Below are 22900 nucleotides of genomic sequence, written 5' to 3' on the forward strand. Positions count from 1 at the left end.
ATGGTGCAATTTGGTGCATTCCTGTGCATTTTAACAGACAGGAATGCACAGGAACGTTGCTCCCCCAACTTTAAAAAGGGTTCTGACTCCCAGGTGTGATCTAAGGTATACATGATTTAGACCTGGTTTGACTACGCATTAGAAATTTGGTGTTTGCGTCAATAAAAAAAGAGCATAACAGTGTGTGTGTGTGTGTGTGTGTGTGGTGTGTGGGGGGGGGGGGGGGGGGTCTTCAATATGGCTAGTACCTAGGGCCCATTATTTGGTGCTACGCCCCTGTCAGTAAGAGAAGGTATTATGGTGCAAACAATTTCTTTATGGATACTGAGCGGAGAAAGAACAAAGCCGATTGTCACAACTCCATCAGTGCAACTCCTCCTGGGTGCACATTTACTGTACCACTCCTCTCTTTCCATACTTGGCAATGCCGTTCTCGCTCCTTCGCTATTGGCTGCTGTAATAAAAAGCCGGAGTGACCCGGACGTGTTACCGGGCCTGTTTTCTGCCTGCAGCCTCCTTCCTGCAGCCCGGTTGAGGAAGTGGATTTCGCTGACAGGGCTGGGTTTAGTCAGGGAGAGGCGACGAAAACGTCTTCTCTGGGGGTCCAGAAGCACAAAAAAAGTCCCGGGGAGCGATTTGTTTGAGGCTAAAGTGTGCAGCCGTTGGTGAACCGTTGCTCCTCTACCCGGCTCGGACCGCCGCAGACATGGTAAGGGCCGCGGTCGGGGCTGCTGTTGCTAGTGCTAACTAGCTGCTACCAGATAGCTGTGCTAAGCCGGGCTAACGCTAGTTGTCAGCGTTGGGTTGTAACATGAGAACAGTGTCACGGGTTCCGAGTGTCTTCAATCACAGGTGAAACAGGCGCTGTTTGCACACGATTTGTATTCTGAATGAGTTAGCGTCTTAGCGCCTCGGACTCGCTAGCAGCGCAGCTAAACTGGCAGCCTGCATGTATTAGCACAGGATGTTTTGGATTTGATACAAGTTCGTGAGCAGCACAAGCGGGGACACGCACATAGTCGTTCTGCCGTGCACGACACATGTACACAGGGACCAAAATAGTGCATCGCCGGACTGCCTGTAACTAAATAAAGACTGCTTACTTCTCTCCTGTTCCTCACCATAATGTCCTCAGCTGAGGTTCAAGTTTGTTCGGAACTTACGCCTAATGGTAAAGTTAAATCTGATCATCCCATCAAGGACTGCCAAAACTTCCTGTGTTTTGGCAGGAAGTTTTTTTTGTAAGTTTTCTCATTTCCTTAAGGAACTGTTACTGATTGTTTTCATTTTTCCAAAAAGAAAACGGTGTAGCCAGTGTTAATTAGTGCATAATGGAGCTCTGCCTATTTATAACAGTTTGCTCGTATCTTGTTTTTATAACATGGCGTAAATAGTCTTATTCCTCAAAAGGGAAGAGCAGCTGGTGTTTCTCCACAGTCGCCCCCTCTCCTTTGCTTCACCTCATCCATCCTGCTGGCTCAGCCTCACTGCTCTCTCCTGACCTGTCAGGTTGTTGGTCTGAGTGAGTGTTTACATGGAGACAGCAGTATTTGTAAATACATTGTCAATGAGTGCAGGTGTCTGATGAAGCAGAGTGATTCATCAGTTGGGAAGGACTCTGACTAGCAAAAAGAATGAGGGAAAGGCACGAGTGAGACTGAGTGCAGACCTCTGTTATGGTCAGGGTTACTCTTAAAAATGTTTATAAAAGGGTTTTCCCCTTTCTTTATAACAAGTTGCTGCCCTTTGACCAGTGAGCTGTTGCACATGTATGCTTTAGTAAGATGTACATACTTTGGAGTAGTTATTGTATAAATAAGTGTAGTGTTTTGTTGGATCTATAGATCCAATTAGGCACTGCTACTTTTGAATTCCTTGTTGACATTCATTCATTTGCTGAACCCTCTTAGTCCTGTTAAAGGTCTTTGGGGTGCCGGAAGATATGGCCTAAACTTCATATTGTGGTATAAATTGAAGCATAGTTGTGTGTGTGTGTGTGTTTTGTTGGTTTAAAAAAAAAAAATCAATATAACGATCAGTAAATGCTTGTCACCTTAACAGCTCTGACATGCATTAAAGTAGACCTGCATTGAAATAAATGTGGTCGGATCTCAGAAAGAAATAGCTGATATGTATTTATAAGACCCTTATGAATGCCGTAAAGTAAATCTGTAAGCCCAAATTTGTAATTCAGCGGAGAAATCTTCGTTTAAAAATGACAAATTTGCAGCTAAAATTTAGCCCTCCGCGAAAACAGTTTGTACATCCGGGTCATTTCCATGATGTTGGGGAGAAGATGGAGCGCTTGCGCCTTCAGTCCGATCCCGCATTGAAATTGATTTTATCTGTTAGTAATGTTACTGTTATACACATCCTGGTTTCAACGTCCAAAAGTAAGCTGCAATGAATGCAAGATACAGCTCTGCATGCTCAGATTAGCGGCGACATCAACAGCGGGTGACGTTCTTCTGCGACGCCTTGCTCTCACTGCCTCCGATGCGCTTACCGAGTCTGAGGGCTCGGTAAACGCCGCAGCGGGCCACTCACACTGCCCTCGTGTCTGCTGTGCAGCCGGCACCACCTCCCTGTCTACTGAATGGAGGTGCGGCCAACTTGGCAGCAAGTCCAGAGACTAAGCTCGCTGTTTTGATGCGGAGCGGCCGGTGACACCTGTTGCCCGCAAGGACAGACTTCTTGCGGCAAAATCCGCAGCGCTGCACGGTCTTGGTAATCAGAGCCTCAGAGCTCTGTGGCCGCTGAGAGAGGTTTATATCTTTTTAATGACTTGAATTCTTTGCGGGTCCCGCATCCGTACCCCGCGACGGTAACACCGGAGGATAAAGACAGTAGATTTTCAATGCGACACCACTCAAACGGGCGTATGAAAAAGTCTCCAAAAATCATTTTCAAGCAACAATAAAAAAAATGTATACTCACCAAACGTACCGCAAGACAATATAAAGTTTTAAAAAAAGTCGATCCTTCTGTATAAGACAATAAAAAGGTGCTTTTGTAAGAGATGCAAACTGACGTAAATCCACAAATTACAGTTGGCGCTCGCAATGCATGCTGGGATAGGGTCTTCTCTCTGACGTCTCGGCAACGTCCAGGATGTGCTGACAGTTTTGCGGAGGGCTAAATTTTAGCTGTAAATTTGTCATTTTTAAACTAAGATTTCTCCGTTGAATGACAGATCTGGACTTGCAGATTTACTTTACTACATTCAGAAGGATCTTATGTGTAAATATAAGTAATTTTTTGGTCCAAAGATCTGACTGCATTTATTTCAATGCAGGTCTACTTTAAGAAACAAAAAAGCTTTAAAGCCAAGCTGCTTTCTTCATATTTGTGGGGCTGCTGCTGTCAAAATATTTTTGGAATAGAGTATTCTTTCGATTTATTTTTTTTAGATTAATCTAGCAATCCGACAAAAAGTACTTTTGCATTTTTGGACAACGTCATGCAGATTTCCAAACTTGGGGTCTTCCCTCTCTGTTTTCCTTGGTAATTAGTTTTTCACATCATTAATGAGTTTCGGCTCTTTTCCAGACCGTAAGTGCAGGCGGTTGGGGCTGTGCATGCAAGTGAATGCAGTCTATCAAAAACTGGGCTCTGGAATTTAGAATTGATACATTTGCAGTGCACCCTGTTGATGAAAACTGATCAAATCCGAATAAAAGCCAATTTTTGAACAGTTAAATGTGATTCACTTAAAGTGTGTGTCCTTTCACTTTGTCTGCAGGGTGGAGGGCAGTCAGTGGACCAAACACAGCACCATTTATTTATTTTATTTTTTCAATAAACAAACACTGCTTTAAATACATATTATTGTCTACTTCAGATGATCAACACAGACCCTGTTTTTCTTAGAGTTTTAGTTTAGGCAGTGTGCTGCTTTGGAAAGTTGTAGCTTCTGCTGCTACATTCATTAGTTCCTTACATGGGTTGTGCACATGCTCAGTGTCTTTTTCTCTTTATTTTTTTTTTGTGGGAGCATTACAGCACCACATACAGTATGCCTGGCGTATATACTAGCATTTTTCATGGGGCCTTGTTTATGGAACGCTTTGGTGACAGGAATTAAATGAAGCCTCGAGGTAAAGAATTTGTCCCAACATTCTTTGTAATTGAATAATTAGTTTGTCGAGTAATCATTTCAGTTTTGTGTGTGTGTATATATGTGTGTATATATATATATATATATATATGTATATATATATATATATATATATATATATATATATATATATATATATATATATAAAGATTTTATCTATCGATGCCCTTATTAATTCAGCCTACCGATCCGATACCTTATCGATACCTCTTGGGAATTTTCTGTGTACTAAAAGTAGGCTTTACAGGTTTTCTATGCTAAAATTATTATATTGAGTCTTAAAGTAAATAAATATGAAATTGGTGACTGGATCCGTGATCTCTGGACATCAATAAAAATAAACAAAATCTATAGTTTTTGTTAAAAGCATTTCCTTTCAGACATTTTGGCATGAATGTCTCTCCGTACCTCTGAGCTGATTTCAGCCAGCTGCTGCACGTCAGCACAGGATGTCTCGTTTTGGGAGGAAAAAAACATTTTGATCGATTGCAGCTTATTGTTTGTATTACAATGTTTGGAAAGAGGGGTCATTTGGCTTTGAAGTTATTAATTCTGACTGGACTCTATCGTTCTAACTTGACTCGTCAGAGAGCCACGCAGTGTTTGGAGCTGTGTGAACAGAACGGAGGACAGTTCTCGTTTCTGTCTCGCAACAAGACAGGAGTCCCAGTTACCAACTTTAATCTGCACAAAAGTGACACGATTGACATATTCAGGGATGAAAGTGGGGAAAAACAAAAAAGCTGTAACCCAAAATTACCCCCCACCACCACCCACACAAAATTTTTGAATTCTAGAAGCTCTGAAATGCAATCTGGGGCTATTCCAGAAAATAAATTGCAGTGAGTACAGCATCCATTTTGGTGAGAAAAAACCCCAACTTTCCTTATTCAAATTAATTCCAGTAGTATGCTGCTCTTACTAGATTGCAGCAGTTTTCTAGCTTGGCAGATAGTTCTGGAGGAAATCACTGAAGAAATTAATAAACAATATGAGTTGACCGAACCAAATTGTCATTAAACTTAAAAAAAAAAACAGGGATGAAGTGAAGGAGTAAGAGTCACTAGGTGTTCACAGGAAACAGTTATTTACTTATTTATGTTCATTGTTAGTTGGCTTTATCTTTTCTGTTTTGTTTTATCAGGTTCTTTTGGTCTCTTTCTCTAAAATTGTATTGTAGCATTATTAGTTATTATTACTATTATTATTGTTCTTGTTGCTGTTGATATTAATATCTAAGTAAAAATAAGTTTTAAAAAATGTTACAATTTGTAATACATTTGACTCTTTTACAACAAAGGCTAAGCCACTAATTATTATACAGAAAACAAATGCACACAGACGTGCTGAGATATGAACAGCTTAATGCTAACTTTAACATTGAAAATCCCATAGACATGCTAATGCGTTAGCATCGGTCCTGTTTTTAAGTTATAAAGTACATCTATCAACTCTTTCAGAAGACCGGAACAGGTCAGTTTAACATAAAAGGTAAATATTGGTCACAGACATATGCTCTTTAGGGTTTTACCGGGGAAAAATTAAGATAAAGCGAAATGAAACAAAGAACCAATGAAGCAGCAGAACGAAGCACTGCTTCATTGATTCAAGGTTCAAAGCAAAGCCCCCTGCAGAAACGGTTGATTATACAGACCTGCTGCAGAGTCTGTAATCAGTGTAGACAAATGCTCATTTTCCCGACAAACACCCTCAAAAACAACGGCCGCTCTGAAGGACTGATAAAGGAATCGTTATGCAAAAAGGCTGTTGATGTCGATGGATCGAATAATTTCTTAACGATATCTGAAAATAACCGGTTCCCGATACCCATCCCTATAAAAATTAGATATACAATTTTTTTTTTTTTTTTTTTTTTTTTTGGCTCATCAATCCCAATTGGTGCAGAATTTTAAAGGTAAAACTATGAAGCTCAGAGTAATAGTGACTGACATATAATTGTTAAACATGCATTTTTTCTTTACACTGTTGCTGCATGTAAAAAAAACAACAACAAAAAAGTCTTCAAAAGTGAACCTTTACTCTAACGGGGGGGGGCAGTGCCCTGTTAACTCTCTTCGCTGGTTATGTCTCTAAACAGGAGAAAAACAGTGAGGAAATGGCTGCCTTTCTTGCTGCAAAGAGGGTTATATTACATGCACCATTGATCAGAAACAAACTTGGTATTTCAATCGATAAGAAATAGGGATGGGTATTGATAAGATTTTATCTATCGATGCCATTATCGATTCTGCTTATCGAGCAGATTCCCTTATCGATACCTCGTGAATTTTGTACTAAAAGTAGGCTTTACAGGTTTTCTATGTATTTCATTGAGTCTTAAAGTAAATAAATATGAAATTGGTCACTGTATCCTTGATCTCTGGACATAAATAAAAATAAACAAAACAGTGTTTTACTTTGAAGTTATTAATTCCGACTCGACTCTGTCATTCTAACTTGACTCATCAGAGAGCCGCGCAGCGTTTGGAGCTGTGTGAACAGAACGGAGGACGATTCTCATTTCTTTCTCACAACAAGACCGGGGTCCCAGTTAGTAACTTTAATCCGCACAAAAGTGACTCACGATTTCACATATTCAGGGATGAAAGTGGTGAAAAACAAAAAAAAGCTGAAACCCAAAATTACCCCCCAACACCACCTGCACGAAAATGTTTGAATTCTAGATGCTTTGAAATGCAATCTGGGACTATTCCAGACGATAAACTGGAGTGAGTGCAGCATCCATTAGGTGAGAGAAAAAACAAAGCAACTTTCCTTATTCAAATTCATTCCAGTAGTATTCTGCTCTTACTAGGATGCAGCAGTTTTCTAGTTTGGCAGATAGTTCTGGAGGAAATCACTGAAGAAATTAACACATTAAAAATATGGTTTGACCGAAACAAACTGTCATTAAACTTAAATAAGACAGGGATGAAATGGAGGTGTAAGAGTCACTAGGTGTTCACAGGAAACATTTATTTCTGTATGTATTTATTTATGTTCATTGTTAGTTGCTTTTATATTTTCTGTTGTGTTTCTATTCAGGTTCTTTTTGTCTCTTTCTCTAAAATTGTATATAATAAGCATTAGATTATTAATATATAAACAAAAATAAATTTAAGAAATATTACAATTTGAAAACAAATGCACCCGAACGTGATGTCAGCTGCAAATGCGTAATGCTAACTTTTAACATTGAAAATGCCATAGACATGCTAACGCGTTAGCATCGCTCCCGTTTTTAAGTTATAAAATACATCTATCAACTGTTTCAGAAGACCATAACAGGTCGGTTTAACATAGAAAAGGTGAATAATGCTCACAGACGTATGCTCTTTAGGGTTTTAGCGGGGGAAAATTACGCGAAAAAAAGAAAGTATAAACGAAGCAACAGATCGAAGCATTGCTTCAATCTGCGAACCACTGCTTCGATTGGTTCAAGGTTCAGAGCAAAGCCGCGCTGCAGAAAAGTTGATCACGAACCCGCTGCAGGGTCTGTAATCAATGTAGAGAAATTATCATTTTCATGACAAACACCCCCAAAAACAACGGCCACTGTGAAGGACCGATAACAGAATCGTTAAGCACAAAGCTTATTGATGTCGGTGGATCGAATCATTTATTAACGATACCCAAAAGGAACCAGTTCTCAATTCCCATCCCTTATAAGAAATTAGTTTTTGAAGCTCGCTGTGTCAGCTGTGAGCACCTCTTACCAAACAGAGCAAGACTGATGCACACTGCATAAAGCAGAATGTAAAATTGTTTATAAAACTCACACTGACTGTGGCTCTGTCCTGATGCAGCTGTTGCTGTGACTGTTGGGTCCATTAGCTTCCCGCTTATAAAGCAGTGACTGTGTGTGTGCCCTTACTTGATATCTCTGATCTGATTTATCCCACACTATAATCACTTGATCTGGCCATCTTTCTAAACCTTGTGGCTCTCACTTTTGATGTGAATCGATGAGGTCATCAACAATGGCTATCGTGATTGGCCGGTAAACTCAAAATCCCTTCAGTTGGAAACATTGATATAGTCAGTTTATACCGCCCACCCCTACTACAGCCTGTCCAAGCAGTCAGTGGCCAAGAGGCAGGGTAACCCCGGGACAGGCCATCAGTCTATGGTAGAGCCGACACAAATTGACAAACTCATTCAGTCAATTTAGAGTTTTTTATTTCACCTTGCCTGCATGTCATTGGAAGTGGGAGGAAGACCTGGAGGTAACCCACGTAAACTCAACGTGTAAGCTTCATGCAGAAAAGACCAGGTCAGGAGTGAACCCAGAACCTTCTTACTGTGGCAACAGTGTTAACCATTAAGCCACTGTACTAGTCTCCTTGTTGATAGTGAAATTGAATGTAATTTCCAGTGTAGATTTCGCTCTTGTTACAACAGAATTTGGATAAGCAATAATAATCCTTGCTTGTTACATTTTTGGGGTATTTTGTAGGAGTCGACCGATTATCAACAAGCTTTGGAGGCCGATATTTGCCTGCAGTGAAAAGTGTCAAAAAGATGTCAAAACTTAGTATAACACACTCTTAACCCAAAACTTTCTTTAAAATGTTTTTGCAGCATATGTTTAATTCACAGAACCTTTCAACATGACCTTCATACAAAAACTCGGACAAGCTTTAAATATCATTATTATGAAATTGAACAAATAAATAATTACAGCCAGTACAGCTCCAGTCTGCACACTGGTATCTTTTTCTATGCCAGTCTGTGGGACAGCAGCCATCAGCACTGACAGGCTGAGCTTGTGGCATCTAACAAATCAAGTAGTGCTGTGGGAGGGACTTTGTTACAAACCAGAAGATATGGATTCACGTTTTAAGAGTGGTATGGGCTAACAGCCAATCAGTGTCTGAAATCAGGGGCCATTGGCTCAATATGATGGCCCTTCACACACACACACATCAGTGGTCAGAATAAATTAAAGTAATTCAACATTTGTAATGTTTTGTAATCTACTGTAAAAGAGACAAATTGACAGTTACTGTAAATATGATGTATATTTCTGTTTAATGTCATTTTATGTTAATGTATAGCACATGAATAATCAGAGATGAAAAGTTTGTGCTTTTTGGCAGATTTCCACTTTTTGCCAGTCCCCTGGGTCATTTTCACATCAGTGCAAATCCATTGAGAAAAGTGTGTGTGTGTGTGTGTGCGCCATAGACTAATGGCCTTTAACGACCAGCCCTAAATAGGTCATCTCTGTTGTGTTTCCTGCCAAATAGCAGTATAGCAATATGGCTAACAGGCTGTTGGGCCGTAAAGATGACTCACGACTTAGAAATCAACTTTACAGTGAAAGATTGTTACAGGTGGGATTGGCCAAGCACACGCGTCATGGTGGAGTGTTGTCAGGTCAAATCCTTCATGGAACAGTATGTGTTCGCCAGCTGCGATTTGCGAGTCCACAGATCCCAACAGCAGCGGCTGATGCGGACACGTCCACCTTGCCGAACAGACTCGGCTTAAAAAAAAGTCTGTCTCTGTTCCTTTATGTGATTATTTATTTTATGTAATTATGTATATCGTTATTGTTGTTTGTATTTCTTTAATTGTCCTCTGTGTTTTTAATTTAACACATCATGTACACTGAGCTGCTGTCAGCTGGCACTGACAAGAGCATGAGAGCCTGCCCACACGTGCTTTGCATGGAGCGTTGTTGATGGCATATGTCCTCCAGCTGAGTTGTTTGTATACAGTGGTCAGCTGTCCAGATGCACACTGCGCTGGACAGCGATCGCACTCCAGCCACCTCAGCCGCACCTGACAATGTTGGCTCATGGGGGGGACACTCCTCACGACATCTGTGTTGTGGGGGAGCTTTGCATAACGTGTTGCTTGGTAACGGCACACTCGTGGGGCACTTAAAACGTGGGGCTATTCACACAGCCAGATCTAATGTGGTCACTTGCTCTCTACTCTCGTGCTGGCAGTGTGAATGGTCCCACATGTTCTAAATGCCCCGCAAGTGGTGTTGGATGTTTGTGGGTGGCACCTGGACTCCAGCTGACTCTGGCCGAGAGTGCGTCGAATGGTCATTCGTCCAGCATTCAATGACATTCGGCCGCTGGTGTGAAGGCTGCCTCGATCACATCATTCAGCCACGGTTCGACATGGACAATGATTTCGTGCAGCTGCTGGGCTGCATCACAATATGTCCAACTTGCGTATGACACGCCGTTCATACCTCATTCTGCCCGCCGTTCAAATGGATTTCCAGCGCGAGCGGCATGCGAATATATAGTGCATGTGCCGTGCCCAAATGAATGTGGCGACTGTTGTACGAGGCGTTCGAGTGCAAAAGTGCCATTTGACTCCTCCTTTGTGCTCTTAAAATAATGCTGACAATAATGTCGGCAATATATTAATATATATTAATATAATAAAGGCAATATATTGTCCCACAGAATTTATTTTGATAGGCTTATTGCCATTAATGATTCTGCTTATCAGTCCAGTTGATGCAGGTCGTTTCTCTGAATAAATGTGGTCCTACACAGGTTTTCAGTATCACTGAAGCTTTTTTCCTTGTTGGTAAATGCAAAGTTTGGTATTGTAACATCACATATGACTTCAACTTGGAACTGTCAGGAATTGGTAGTGTGTGAGACAAACAATTCCAGTGGATTGAAAAAAAAACTGGAATCAGTTCTTACTTCCCATTCATGGTCATGAACAAATGAGAAAATGGTTAGCCTAAGCCTATTTAAAATCCAGTGTCACTAATGCATGGTACAATAAAAACATGCAGTGACAATCGAATGCATTTAGACCCAGAGCTAAGGTGACTTTTATGGTTTAATTTGATGATGCTTCGATCTAAGTATAGTGGGGTAACAAAGTAGTTAGTCAGCCCCTGATTATCCAAGTTCTCCAACTTTGAAAGATGAGAGAGGTCTGTAATATTCATCATAGGTACACTTCAACTATGAGAGACAAAATGAGGAAAAAAAAATCCAGGAAATCACATAGTAGGATTTTTAAAGAATTTATTTGTAAATTATGGTGTAAAATAAGTATTTTGTCAATAACAAAAGTTCAACTCAATACTTTGTAACATAATCTTTGTTGGCAATGACAGAGGTCAAACATTTCCTGTAAGTCTTCACCAGGTTTGCACACACTGTAGCTGGTATTTTGGCCCATTCCTCCATGCAGATCTCCTCTAGAGCAGTGATGTTTTGGGGCTGTCGCTGGGCAACACGGACTTTCAACTCCCTCAACAAATTTTCTGTGGGGTTGATGTCTGGAGACTGGCTTGGCCACTGCAGGAGCTTAAAATTACGGAGCCACTCCTTCGTTGCCCCAGCGGTGTGTTTGGGATCATTGTCACACTGGAAGACCCAGCCATGTTGCATTGTCAATTCTCTCACTGATAGGAGGTGGTTTTGGCTTAAAATCTCACGATACATGGCCCTGTTCATTCTTCCCTTAACATGGATCAGTCATCCTGTCCCCTTTACAGAAAAACAGCCCCAAAGCATGATGTTTCCACCCCCATACTTCACAGTAGATATGGTGTTCTTGGAATGCAACTCAGCATTCTTCTTCCTCCAAACACGACAAGTTCAGTTTTTACCAAAATGTTCTATTTTGGCTTCATCTGACCACATGATATTCTCCCAATCCTCTTCTGGATCATCCATATGCTCTCTGGCAAACTTCAGATGGGCCTGGACATATACGGTGTTAAACAGGGGACATGCCTGGCACTGCAGGATTTGAGTCCCTCTCTGCGTAGTGTGTAGCCTTTGTTACTTTGGTCCCAGCACTCTGCAGGTCATTCATCAGGTCCGTCCGTGTAGTTCTAGGATTTTTGTTCACCGTTCTCATGATCATTTTGACCCCATGGGATGACATCTTGCATGGAGCCCCAGATTGAGGGAGATTATCAATGGTCATGTATTCTTCCATTTTCTTACAACTGCTCCCACAGTTTATTTATTCACACCAACCTTCTTTACTATTGTAGATTCACTCTTCCCAGCCTGGTGCACATCTACAGTTTTCTTCCTGGTGTCCTTCGACAGCTGTTTGGTCTTGGCCATGGTTGAGTTTGGAGTCTGACTGTTTGGGGCTGTGGACAGGTGTCTTTTTTTCAGATAACGAGTTCCAACAGGTGCCATTAATACAGGTGGAGGACATAAGAGCTTCTTAAAGAAGAAATTACAGGTCTGTGAGAGCCAGAAATCTTGCTTGTTTGTGAGTGACCAAATACTTATTTTCCACCATAATTTACAAATAAATTCTTTAAAAATCCTACAGTGTGATTTTATGGATTTTTTTTTTTTTTTTTCCTGTAATGAGCAGCGGAGAGCTGCTCATTACAGCGTATCATCTACGCTGTAATGAGCAGCTCTCCGCCCACTTCACAAGGAGTTTTTTCTCAATAGGTAGCAGTATATTGAGGGGTACGCACGTAGGATGGAAGAAATTAAACCGGTTTAATTTTCTTCGGCGTACAGCACAGCATGGAGCCTTCACGCGAGTACACAGCGCCGTTTCTGATCATCAGAAATGAACATTTTCCCATTATATAACCAATGAGCCTCAGGACCTGTGTAAGGGTTACTTACAGGACTGACTGACTTCTTAAAACTGGGGCGTTATCTCTGTAAAAGATGTTTTGACCAGAGGTGGAGAACCCCGGCTTCAGTGAGTAAACAGTTCTGTCTTAGTATTGCCTCTACCAGCACAGAGTTCAATAATTAGCTCATCTACCTGCCTGAAGTCAAACTAATTAGAACCAGCTGGTTTGGTGGATGACTGGTGCATGTGGGAGAATATTTGCTCACTGAAGCTGGGATTTTGAAGTACTTGGGGAATGTTGATCAGCAAAAGTTAGGACCCAGCTGGCTTCACAAAGGGTAGTGGGATCCTTGATCACAGGTGGGCATTCCATAAGTAACTAGGTAGCTCATAAAAACAAACCTCAATAAACATGCAAGCAAATAAGGAACTCTGAATTGATTTTATGGGTAGCTGGCATATTACATGTTGACATTGTAATGATTTTGTTTCTTCCTGTTTTTAAGCCTCATTGTTTACTATAAATTGCAGTAATACACAGAGCCAGGGTTTTTAGTACACATGCTAATTGCTATACAAAAGCTCAGAATGTTGGATGGCATTGAATACTATAAAGCCATGAGTGTCTTTTATTTATATATTACAGCAATGAACCATTAACAAAATAGAACTGAACTGAGTGGATTAGAATTGGAATGAATCTTAGACCTTCTTTGTCTGCAGGCCGGGCTCCTGAAAACGTATAGGTGGTGGTGTGTGTGCCCAGCAGTGCATTATGGGTAGGATAGTCTAATCTCAGTATGTTCACGACAGGACAAATGCATTTCAGACACTCTGTTCAGGCTGCACGAACAGCAGCATTAAACTCTAGTGCCTAAAACTCGTGAATATATTCTCTGGGTTTATAGACGTTATTGTATTTGCGTTTTGTTAAATTCCACGCATCTTAAATGTAGCAGACACGGATTATGTGGGATTTTGTTTTGGCAAGTTTTTCAGGCCAGTAGTGTTCATGGCAGTATTTGCCCTAAGTATTAAGCGTCTGGGCATCAGTAGATGGCAGTATTCTATTTATTTTGACCCCGGTTATATCAGATGGTTGTCAAATCAACTTTTTGGCTTTATAAATGGCTTTTTTTTTTTTTTTTTTTCACAAATTAAGTTTAAAAACAAAACAACAAAAAAATAACATTACAAGACAGCTCTGCGGTGTTTGCACAGGCACAGTGCGAGAGGTTGGACGCTCTTGTAGCCCCTCAGCAGCAGGATAACCTCACAACGGCCGACCAGAATAATATCAAACAGGTTTGATTTTCATTCGACCATACGATCGGCGATCAGCAGGTGGTCGTGAGATGTTAAACGCAGCTTGTTACTCCATGTACACTACATGATGCAGGACGTGCGATTAACCTGAAACTCGGTCCAAAAAATTCTCGCACGAATGAAAAATCATCTGAAAAAAGGCCAAAACTCGCACAGTGTAAAGCCAACATTTATGTGTCAAGACAATATTGAGTGCACGTTTTACAACATCATCAAACGTGCGCACGGCACTAATAAAACGTGTGCACATTCTCTACACATGCAAAACATTTTGCGATGACACTTCCAGGGCTCCATAAAAATGCCTGTTTTTACAAATAAAAAATGGAATATTTTACAAAAGCACATTTATCTGTAAACACCAACACACGTCACATTAACGTGTTGGTTTACATAATTGACTGAACCAATCAGTGTTTAGCAGAGGCACTTTTACCCAGAATCCTTTGCGATCTGTCTGTTACAAAACCTCAGAATTAGTGCATTATTCAACATTAAAAGATATATGTTATATTTTAACTTTGTACAAATGACAGAATTGACATTAATGGAGTTATTCTATCGGTATTAATGTTATTTATAAATCAAAACCATAAGTCAGCATGACTTTATTTTCCAAGACCTCCGCCTGACCGGAGCGTTGTGATCGATAGAGAGCTGGCTTTATGGCTGCTCTCAGGGTGGCTCTGTGGTGGAAGCTGTGTAGTAAACAAGAACTTCCAGCAGGTGCAGGATGTTCAAAGACAAAAGTGTGGCCTCATTGTTTGGGTCTGTTGTCACTTTTAATATTACTAGAAGCTATTGTGGCGTTAAAACTCAAATTCAGTTTATTAGTAGTTGCAAATGCACCAGTGGAATTTATCAGTTATCTGTAACTTCCGATACATTTTTTTGGGTGGTTTATCATTTTATCTTTATCAAAGTTAACTTTTCAGTTATCTGATTATCTGTTATCGAAGTTATTTTTTGGGTTATTTGTGCCCACCACTGTGTGAGTAATATTTACCTTTTCTATGCTAAACTGGCCTATTATGATCTTCTGAAACAGTTGATAGATGTATTTTATAACTTAAAAAACCGGACCGACACTAATGCGTTAGCATGTCTGACATTTTCAATGTTAAAGTTAGCATTAAGCTGTTCACATCTCAGCAGGTTGTGTGTGCATTTGTTTTCTGTATAATAATGGCTCAGCGTTCGTTGTCGTAAGAGTCAAAGTGTATTTTTTATTTATTTTTATCCATATATTAATAATAGCAACAACAATAGTAGTAATAATAACTAATAATGCTACAATACAATTTTAGAGAAAAAGACAAAAAGAACCTGATGAAACAAAACAACAGAAAAGATAAATCCAACTAACAACGAAAATAAATAAATACATATAGAAATAAATAACTTTCCTGTGAACACCTAGTGACTCTTACACCTCCACTTCATCCCTGTCTTAAGTTTAATGAGAACTTGTTTCGGTCAAACCATATTTTCAATTTGTTAATTTCTTCAGTGATTTCCTCCAGAACGATCTGCCAAGCTAGAAAACTGCTGCATCCTAGTAAGAGCAGAATACTACTGGAATGAATTTAAAGGGGATAGAGAATCAAAATCATCTTTCATGTTTTTGGTGTTAGTTCAGAGTCTCCCCGCTGTGGGGAATACACACGAAGTACCAGCAAGTTTCAGAACCTCTGTTTCAAGTATTTCTCCTTTTTTGAATTGCCCATAGAAAACAGGCCAATCCGTTTTTGAGAGAAAACTTACGTCACTTTTTCACCAATAGCCCCCACACACCCACACCCACCCCCTTTCACACACGCCCCTTCGAAATTAATTATTCATAAGGTTGTGCCCACCCATTTGTAACACTCGAAGAGAAGTAATGGCGAGCTACAGGTGTGCTTTCCCAGGCTGTTTTAGCGGACTATGATCTTCCCACGGAAAGCAATGTACGCGATCATTGGCTTTTATTCATTTTTAACCGCATCCCCAGTACATACAACCGCCGACTATTTCTTTGCTCTGCGCATTTCACGGAGGACTGTTTCACAAACCTTGCACGATTTCGAGCTAGCTTCAGTCGGCATTTAATACTCAGTAGAGGGTCAGTTCCGACTCTGACAAAATCAAACCTAGCAATCAGTACAGCCTGTGAGTATCACATTTTCTTTTGTTTTAAATTTGTGTTGCGCCATATTCCTGTTGTTAGAATGGCACGTTAGCTCTGGTTTGTTCCTCTGAAGGGAATGAGCTAACCCCTTAGCAGCTAGGGATGTGTATCGAGAACCGGTTCCTTTCGGGTTTCGTTAAGAAATGATTCGATCCACCGACATCAGTAAGCTTTGTGCTTAACGATTATGTTATCGGTCCTTCAGAGTGGCCGTTGTTTTGGGGGTGTTTGTCAGGAAAATGATCATTTCTGTATTGATTACGGACCCTGCAGCGGGTCCGTAAACAACTTTTCTGCAGCGTGGCTTTGCTTTGAACCTTGAACCAATCGAAGCAGTGCTTCGCAGATTGATGCAATGCTTCGATTATTCTTTCTTTCTTTTGCTTAATTTTCTCCTGCTAAAACCCTAAAGAGCATACATCTGTGAGTATTATTTACCTTTTCTATGTTAAACCGACCTGTTATGTTCTTCTGAAACAGTTGATAGATGTATTTTATAACTTAAAAACGGGAGCGACGCTAACGCATTAACATGTCTATGGCATTTTCAATGTTAAAAGTTAGCATTGCAGCTGTCATCACGTTCGGGTGCATTTGTTTTCAAATTGTAATATTTCTTAAATTTATTTTTGTTTATATATTAATAATCTAATGATTATTATATACAATTTTAGAGAAAGAGGCAAAAAAAAACCTGAATAGAAACACAACAGAAAATATAAAAGCAATGAAAATAAATAAATAATCCTTTCTTTTCAGTGAGAGCAAGGGCAGCCAATCAAACAACGGCAACCGATCAGTGCCACCTACTTGCATTTCATAATGAGGTTGCCAAATAAGCTCCGAAACGACGCCATTAAAGGCAAACGAGGCATTCTAAACCCAGCATAGTAACATAGCTGTTTCAGAGAGCCTTTTAGGAAGGTTCTGAGCCATTACAGACCCAACCAATTTTTTGGGGGGCTACATATCACATCACAGAACAAGGATTAATGCCCCATTCAACCTCTCTCTATCACCTTTAAATAAGGGAAGTTGGGTTTTTCCTCACCAAAATGGATGCTGCACTCACTGCAGTTTATTGTCTGGAATAGTCTCAGATTGCATTTCAGAGCTTCTAGAATTCAAACATTTTTGTTCGGGTGGTGTTGGGGGGTAATTTTGGGTTTCAGCTTTTTTTGTTTTTTACCACTTTCATCCCTGAATATGTCAATCATGAGGCACTTTTGTGCGGATTAAACTTACTAACTGGGACTCCTGTCTTGTTGCGAGAAAGAAACGAGAATCGTCCTCCATTCTGTTCACACAGCTCCAAACGCTGCGTGGCTCTCTGCCGAGTCAAGTTAGAACGATAGAGTCCATTCAGAATTAATAAATTCAAAGCGAAACGCAGTTTAAATCAAATGACACCTCTTTCCAAATGTTATAATACAAACAAACTGCAGTAGATCAAAACGTTTTTTCCTCCCAAAACGAGATGTCCCGCGCTGATGTGCAGCAGCCGGCTGAGCTCAGCTCAGAGGTATGGAGAGACATTCATGCCAAAATGTCTGAAAGGAAATGCTTTTGACAGAAACTACAGATTTTATTTATTTTTATTGATGTCCAGAGATCAAAAATCCATTGACCAATTTAAAATGTTGTTGACATAGAAAATCTCTAAAGCCTGCTTTTAATACACAGAAAATTCACAAGAGGTATTGATAAGGGACTTGATAAGGAATCGGATCAATAAGCAGAATCGATAATGCCATCTATCGATAAAATCTTATCAATATCCATCCCTAGTCAATGGTCAAAAGTGTGACTTTAGAAAAGGAGACAGTTACCAGGCAACATGTATGTGGGATGTGTCATGTCAGGTTGCATATCAACTTTGACCAAACATTTAAGGGAGCCCTGCATTGATCTGAAAAACTTTGCAGTGTTTGAGTCTGCCGTGGAGAGAGGGACAGCTAGTTCTCATTGGCGATAAAGGGAAGGCAGACCAGGGGGCTGAACTGTCAGAGCAGTATTAGCTATAACGTGATGACTTGTTTGTCAAGATGTTGCCTAGACACTTGCAACTTACAGCCACTTGTTTCACTAAAAGCTTCATTACTTACTGTACAGCCTCATTCAAAAGAACATTAGGGGCTAGTGATCTCCACTAGTCAGATAAGATGGTCACATAGCACATCAGAGCATGAAATGAACCACCCATTTTCTAAACCCACTCATTCCAGTCCAGGAAGCTTATCCCAGCCACGGAGAGGCAGAGTACATGCTTGACAACCCACTACTCTTTTGCAGGCTGACACATAGACAAGCATATTCACACGCAGGGTTCTCCCCAGAAATGTTTAGTGTGGCAGTGCTGTTGGGAACTATCACCGCGCGCAACGCTTCCAGTCGGTGACCTATCTGACCTTGTGTCCTGAAGCCCAGAGACAAAAATAAAAATCTTTTAGTCCTGTTTCTGGCCTGATTCTGTGCTGAATTGTTGATTAGTTAAATTAATCCAAAATGTTTCGTTTTGTTGACACACTGTATGTAACAAATGTGCAATAAACTTAATTGAAAGAAAAAAAAAATTATGTACATAAAGACAATTTAAAATGTGGGAGATTCCAGACTTTTTTACACTTTTCCCCTGCATAGTTTTTAATTTGAAAAGTTTGAATTCCCAAGTCACAATATCACCAGGCCTGGGCATTCACTTCATAGTGTTAAAATCTCACATTGTCCTTGTGATTCAGATTTTGACACTTCTCTATATTGTCAAAAAATAAAATAAAATAAAAATATAAAAACAAAAGGTCCAGCTTTCCTCTCCGAGTCAGCAGGTGCAGTCCTGGAAAATGTCTTATTACTCTGCATCTGTCGGCATTTCTCAGTGTGTGATGTACAGTTTAGGAAAAGCAGAAACATCAGGCTGACGCAGTGAAGAAACGAACACTGCTTTGTCTGATAACGAAGCTTGTGAGCTTTCATTCGAAACTAAAGGTTCAGATTTACAGCGGCTGTACAGAGAGACTGAGGTGACACACTTCACCCCAAAACTCTTAATAGTCTGTCGTATTTTGGATTCTAACGTGGTGACACTGCTGTTTGTGTCGCTGGACTCTATTTTAGTCCCACCATGAGCATGCATGCGGAGTGCCTCCATGACGCTGTTTCTTTACAGGCTGGACACACAGATGGATTTTTTTTTTTTTTTTTTTTTTTTTTTTTTACATTGGGAAAAGGTCAGAATACGTTACTTTCAGGAGATAATGGACTTTCTATCTACGAAGTGGCTATACATCCAACCGTTGAGTCAGTAAAGTAAATACGCGAGCATATATGCCCAACCACAACTGACCAATGAGCGCGCTTGTAAATTCACTTCCGGTTTCAACGCGGGGGAGGCGGATATTTTCTCGCCAGCTGCGGGAGTGTTCGCAGCCTGCAGAATCGCTGTGATCTAAAGTGGTTCTGTTTGGCTCATCGCACCCAGGGAATTGTGTCAAACTAACACCATCTTACAGGCAACAAGCAGCATTTTGTTCAAAAACTGTTTCATCGTCGTTAACAGGCTTCCATTCAAAATGCTTGTGAAGCTTGTCTGCTTTCATCCATTGCGGTGTGTTTTTTCCGCAGTAATTAAAGGCAGTGCCTTTTAAATGTGTCAACCATATGCCACAATAGAACCTTAAAAAAAGTGGTGTAAAAACCATAGTTGAGATGCACAAAATGTGTCAAATACACGATCACGGTTGGGAGAATAAGGCAAGACATTATATTTATCTGCCCAACGGTTGGGCGAATAGCCTTTGCCTTCTATCTAAGTATGAGAGAACTTTATGAGGAGCACCGCAACACCGGCTGGTGATCGCGCACGATCCATGCATGGGGACTCCTTTGGTGGAGCAGACTTTGGACATCACAAGTGGATGTGGATTCAGGTTTTTTTTTTTTCTTCTTCTTCTTAATGGAGCTGGTAGGCTTTATTTTTATTTTACTTTGAGTGTCTGTCTTGACGTGAGACTATTGGAGCAGCGCGCACCACACTCGCGCAAGTTTTTGCACAGTGGAAAGCAGCTCCTTTTACGATGACTGCATCAAAATTAACAGTTATAACTTAAACGAGTCTTCATAACACATCACACTTAAATAAACTTTGTAATTAATCTGTGGTTCCGTTTTTAACGTTGACAGCATTCAAGCGCGCCAGTTTCCTCTAATCAATGCTGTCGGAAACACTCAGAAATGTTCTGATTTTAGTGCGACATGTCTTTTAAAACATAGAAGAATGGAAATAATGCACGCCACTGTCCAGCACCAAAATCTCAGTGTGTCTCAGTACCTGAAGAATTTTGAATTCCGTTTTGCCATTTTCTTCATAAAAGCGTCCTTGTTCACTGTCACAGAGGCTGCAGTATCGTTAGCCTCTGATCTGATCGATCCCACAGTGTTGATCGAGCCGGCTGTGCCGCGTCCCCGCCAAGACGAAATGAAAAATGCAGCGATCTCGCTTCATGTAAGGCTTCTTTTGTCATGATTTGTGTCATCTGGATGTAAACAGCATAAAATAAAGAAGTTGTTTATGTGGAATTTCCTGCAAAAGCGAGTTTGCGTGCCGTTAGATTCCCACTAAGTCTCCCACTAAAACATCATGAGATTAGGGAGGGGTGTTATTTAAAAAACAAATGGAAATCTATAAATCTTTTCATGGAATATGGAAATATACACGGAATAAACCATAGCAGGATAAATTTTGGGTCATTTGGTTCAAAAATCACCAAAAATATCGACGAAAATGTCATATCTTGAGAACCGCTGCCCCTAGAGACTTGAAATTTGGCTCCAAATGTGCTTGACCCCAAGTTTATATTCAACTTCTATAGTAACAATAAGCCTTTATGGTGTTTTTTTTTTTTAAGAGTAATTGACAAAAAAAACCTAATTTCAGTACATACGTTACGATCAATTGTAACAAACAAAATCTATGGAGTTTTTATTTCAGGAACATCAGTTGAGTATAATCATCACATGTAAAGAATGACATGGCCACAATGAACTAATTATAAGCAACAGAGTGGTTTTCTACGTCAACAGCACATATACGACACACGCGTTACTTGAAATTTTCAAACGCTCCGTCCATATGAGTTTTTGGAACCAAATGACCCAAAATTTATACTGTTATGGTTTATTCCATGTATATTTCCATATTCCATGCAAAAATTTATAGATTTCAAAAATGTTTGAAATAACACCCCTCCCTAATGAGATGACACTACACTATAGCAGCGTTAGATGGCAATATGATGGTGCGGCTCCATTGTTCCATTGTCTGGGGAGAACCCTGACATGAGTGTAGTGGCTCCCAAAGTTGTTATGGAGGGCTCCCCATTTGTAGATAATATCCCCAACTCAGACACACAGGTACACGCCATTTGATTCCAAATGACACTGGAATTGATCTTAAACATTGTAATTAATTTTTTTATAAAACCCTGTAACTTCTTATTGAACTGAACAAAATAAAGTGACAAATCACCTTAATGCCGCGTTCACACCGGGCGCGACCAGACAGCACAAATTCGCTTCGGTCACGTGGCGATGGACACGCCACCATCGCCCGGTGTGTCGCTCTGCTTTCGCTGCGAAAATTCACCCCAGTGCGCCATCAAATAGGAGGAGCTTCCATTCCACTCGCCAGCTCCGGTTGTCCGTCAGGTTAACATGACGGACCTTGATCACACAGAGTGAGTTGTTGTGGAAAGCTCCCAATTCGGAGAGAATCATCATTTGCTGAAGGAGCTGCGTCTGGATGACGGCCGCTTTCAGCAGTCCTTCTGCCTCTGCAGGACCCAGTTTGAGGACCTCCTGTCCCGTTCATGCGCGCACATGCAAACAATTAAAAAAAAAAAACTCTGCTGCTGCTCACTCTTTGCCCAAAAACTCTGTCATAATTGTGTTTAGAAACCAGTCACCATTTGTTTTATTATACATCTGTGTACTTAATAAGTAAAATAATCTTCATGGACGATTCGCTCGCGCGGGCACGTAAAAAAAAAAAAAAAAAAAAGAAAGAAACTCCGCTCCCCCTCCTGCGGGGCTGCTGCTCGCTCTTCCCCCAAAAACTCTGTCATAGTGTTTAGAAACCAGTCACCATTTGTTTTATTATACATCTGTGTACTTAATAAGTAAAATAATCTTAATGGACGATTCGCTCGCGCTGGCACGTAAAAAAAAAAAACTCCGCTCCCCCTGCTGTGGCACTGCTGCTCGCTCCAAAAACTCTCTCATAATTGTGAAATAAAGGACAAAAGAGACATAAGTTCTGCTCACAGGCTGCTACCAGAGACAGGACATGTTCATATCTTGAGTCAAACTCCAGACATCTCCACGTCACTACATATTCAGTCCCTGATTGGTCATCGTGACACGACAAGACGAAAAAGTTCAGATTTTTGAACTTGGGGAGGAAGGCGACGTGACGCGATGCAGTATCGTGCCACAAATGCGGCAATTGCTCAAAATCGCTTCACTCGCGTCACTTCATTCGTGTCCATCGCATCGCCCTGCGTAACTTGGCGCCAAAACTCGTCCATAGGGATTATATGGCAACCTGTCACTGCTGTCGCTCGCGTCGTGCCCAGTGTGAATGCGGCATAACATTGGAATTAAGTGACACGCATCATGTAGTTTCTTGAATGATTTTTTTTTTTTTCACAAACCTGTCCATGTTATGCTAGCAGTGCTAA

General features: G+C 40.6%; 1 protein-coding gene across 3 annotated transcripts in view; it reads left to right on the top strand.

Moving 5' to 3' along the window:
- Window positions 1-467: 467 nt before the first annotated feature.
- capzb (capping actin protein of muscle Z-line subunit beta) overlaps window positions 468-22900 on the top strand; it is a 56970-nt gene continuing 34537 nt past the window's right edge. For 2 of the 3 annotated variants that reach the window (XM_034166556.1, XM_034166557.1), the window contains exon 1: window positions 468-709. In XM_034166556.1, the coding sequence (XP_034022447.1) occupies window positions 707-709 (3 nt within the window). In that variant the 5' untranslated portion in view covers window positions 468-706. The remainder of the gene's footprint in view (window positions 710-22900) is intronic. The other variant, XM_034166558.1, reaches the window with a different exon arrangement.

This window comes from Thalassophryne amazonica, chromosome 3 (genome assembly GCF_902500255.1).
Source record: "Thalassophryne amazonica chromosome 3, fThaAma1.1, whole genome shotgun sequence".
In the NCBI taxonomy this organism is placed as follows: Eukaryota; Metazoa; Chordata; class Actinopteri; order Batrachoidiformes; family Batrachoididae; genus Thalassophryne; species Thalassophryne amazonica.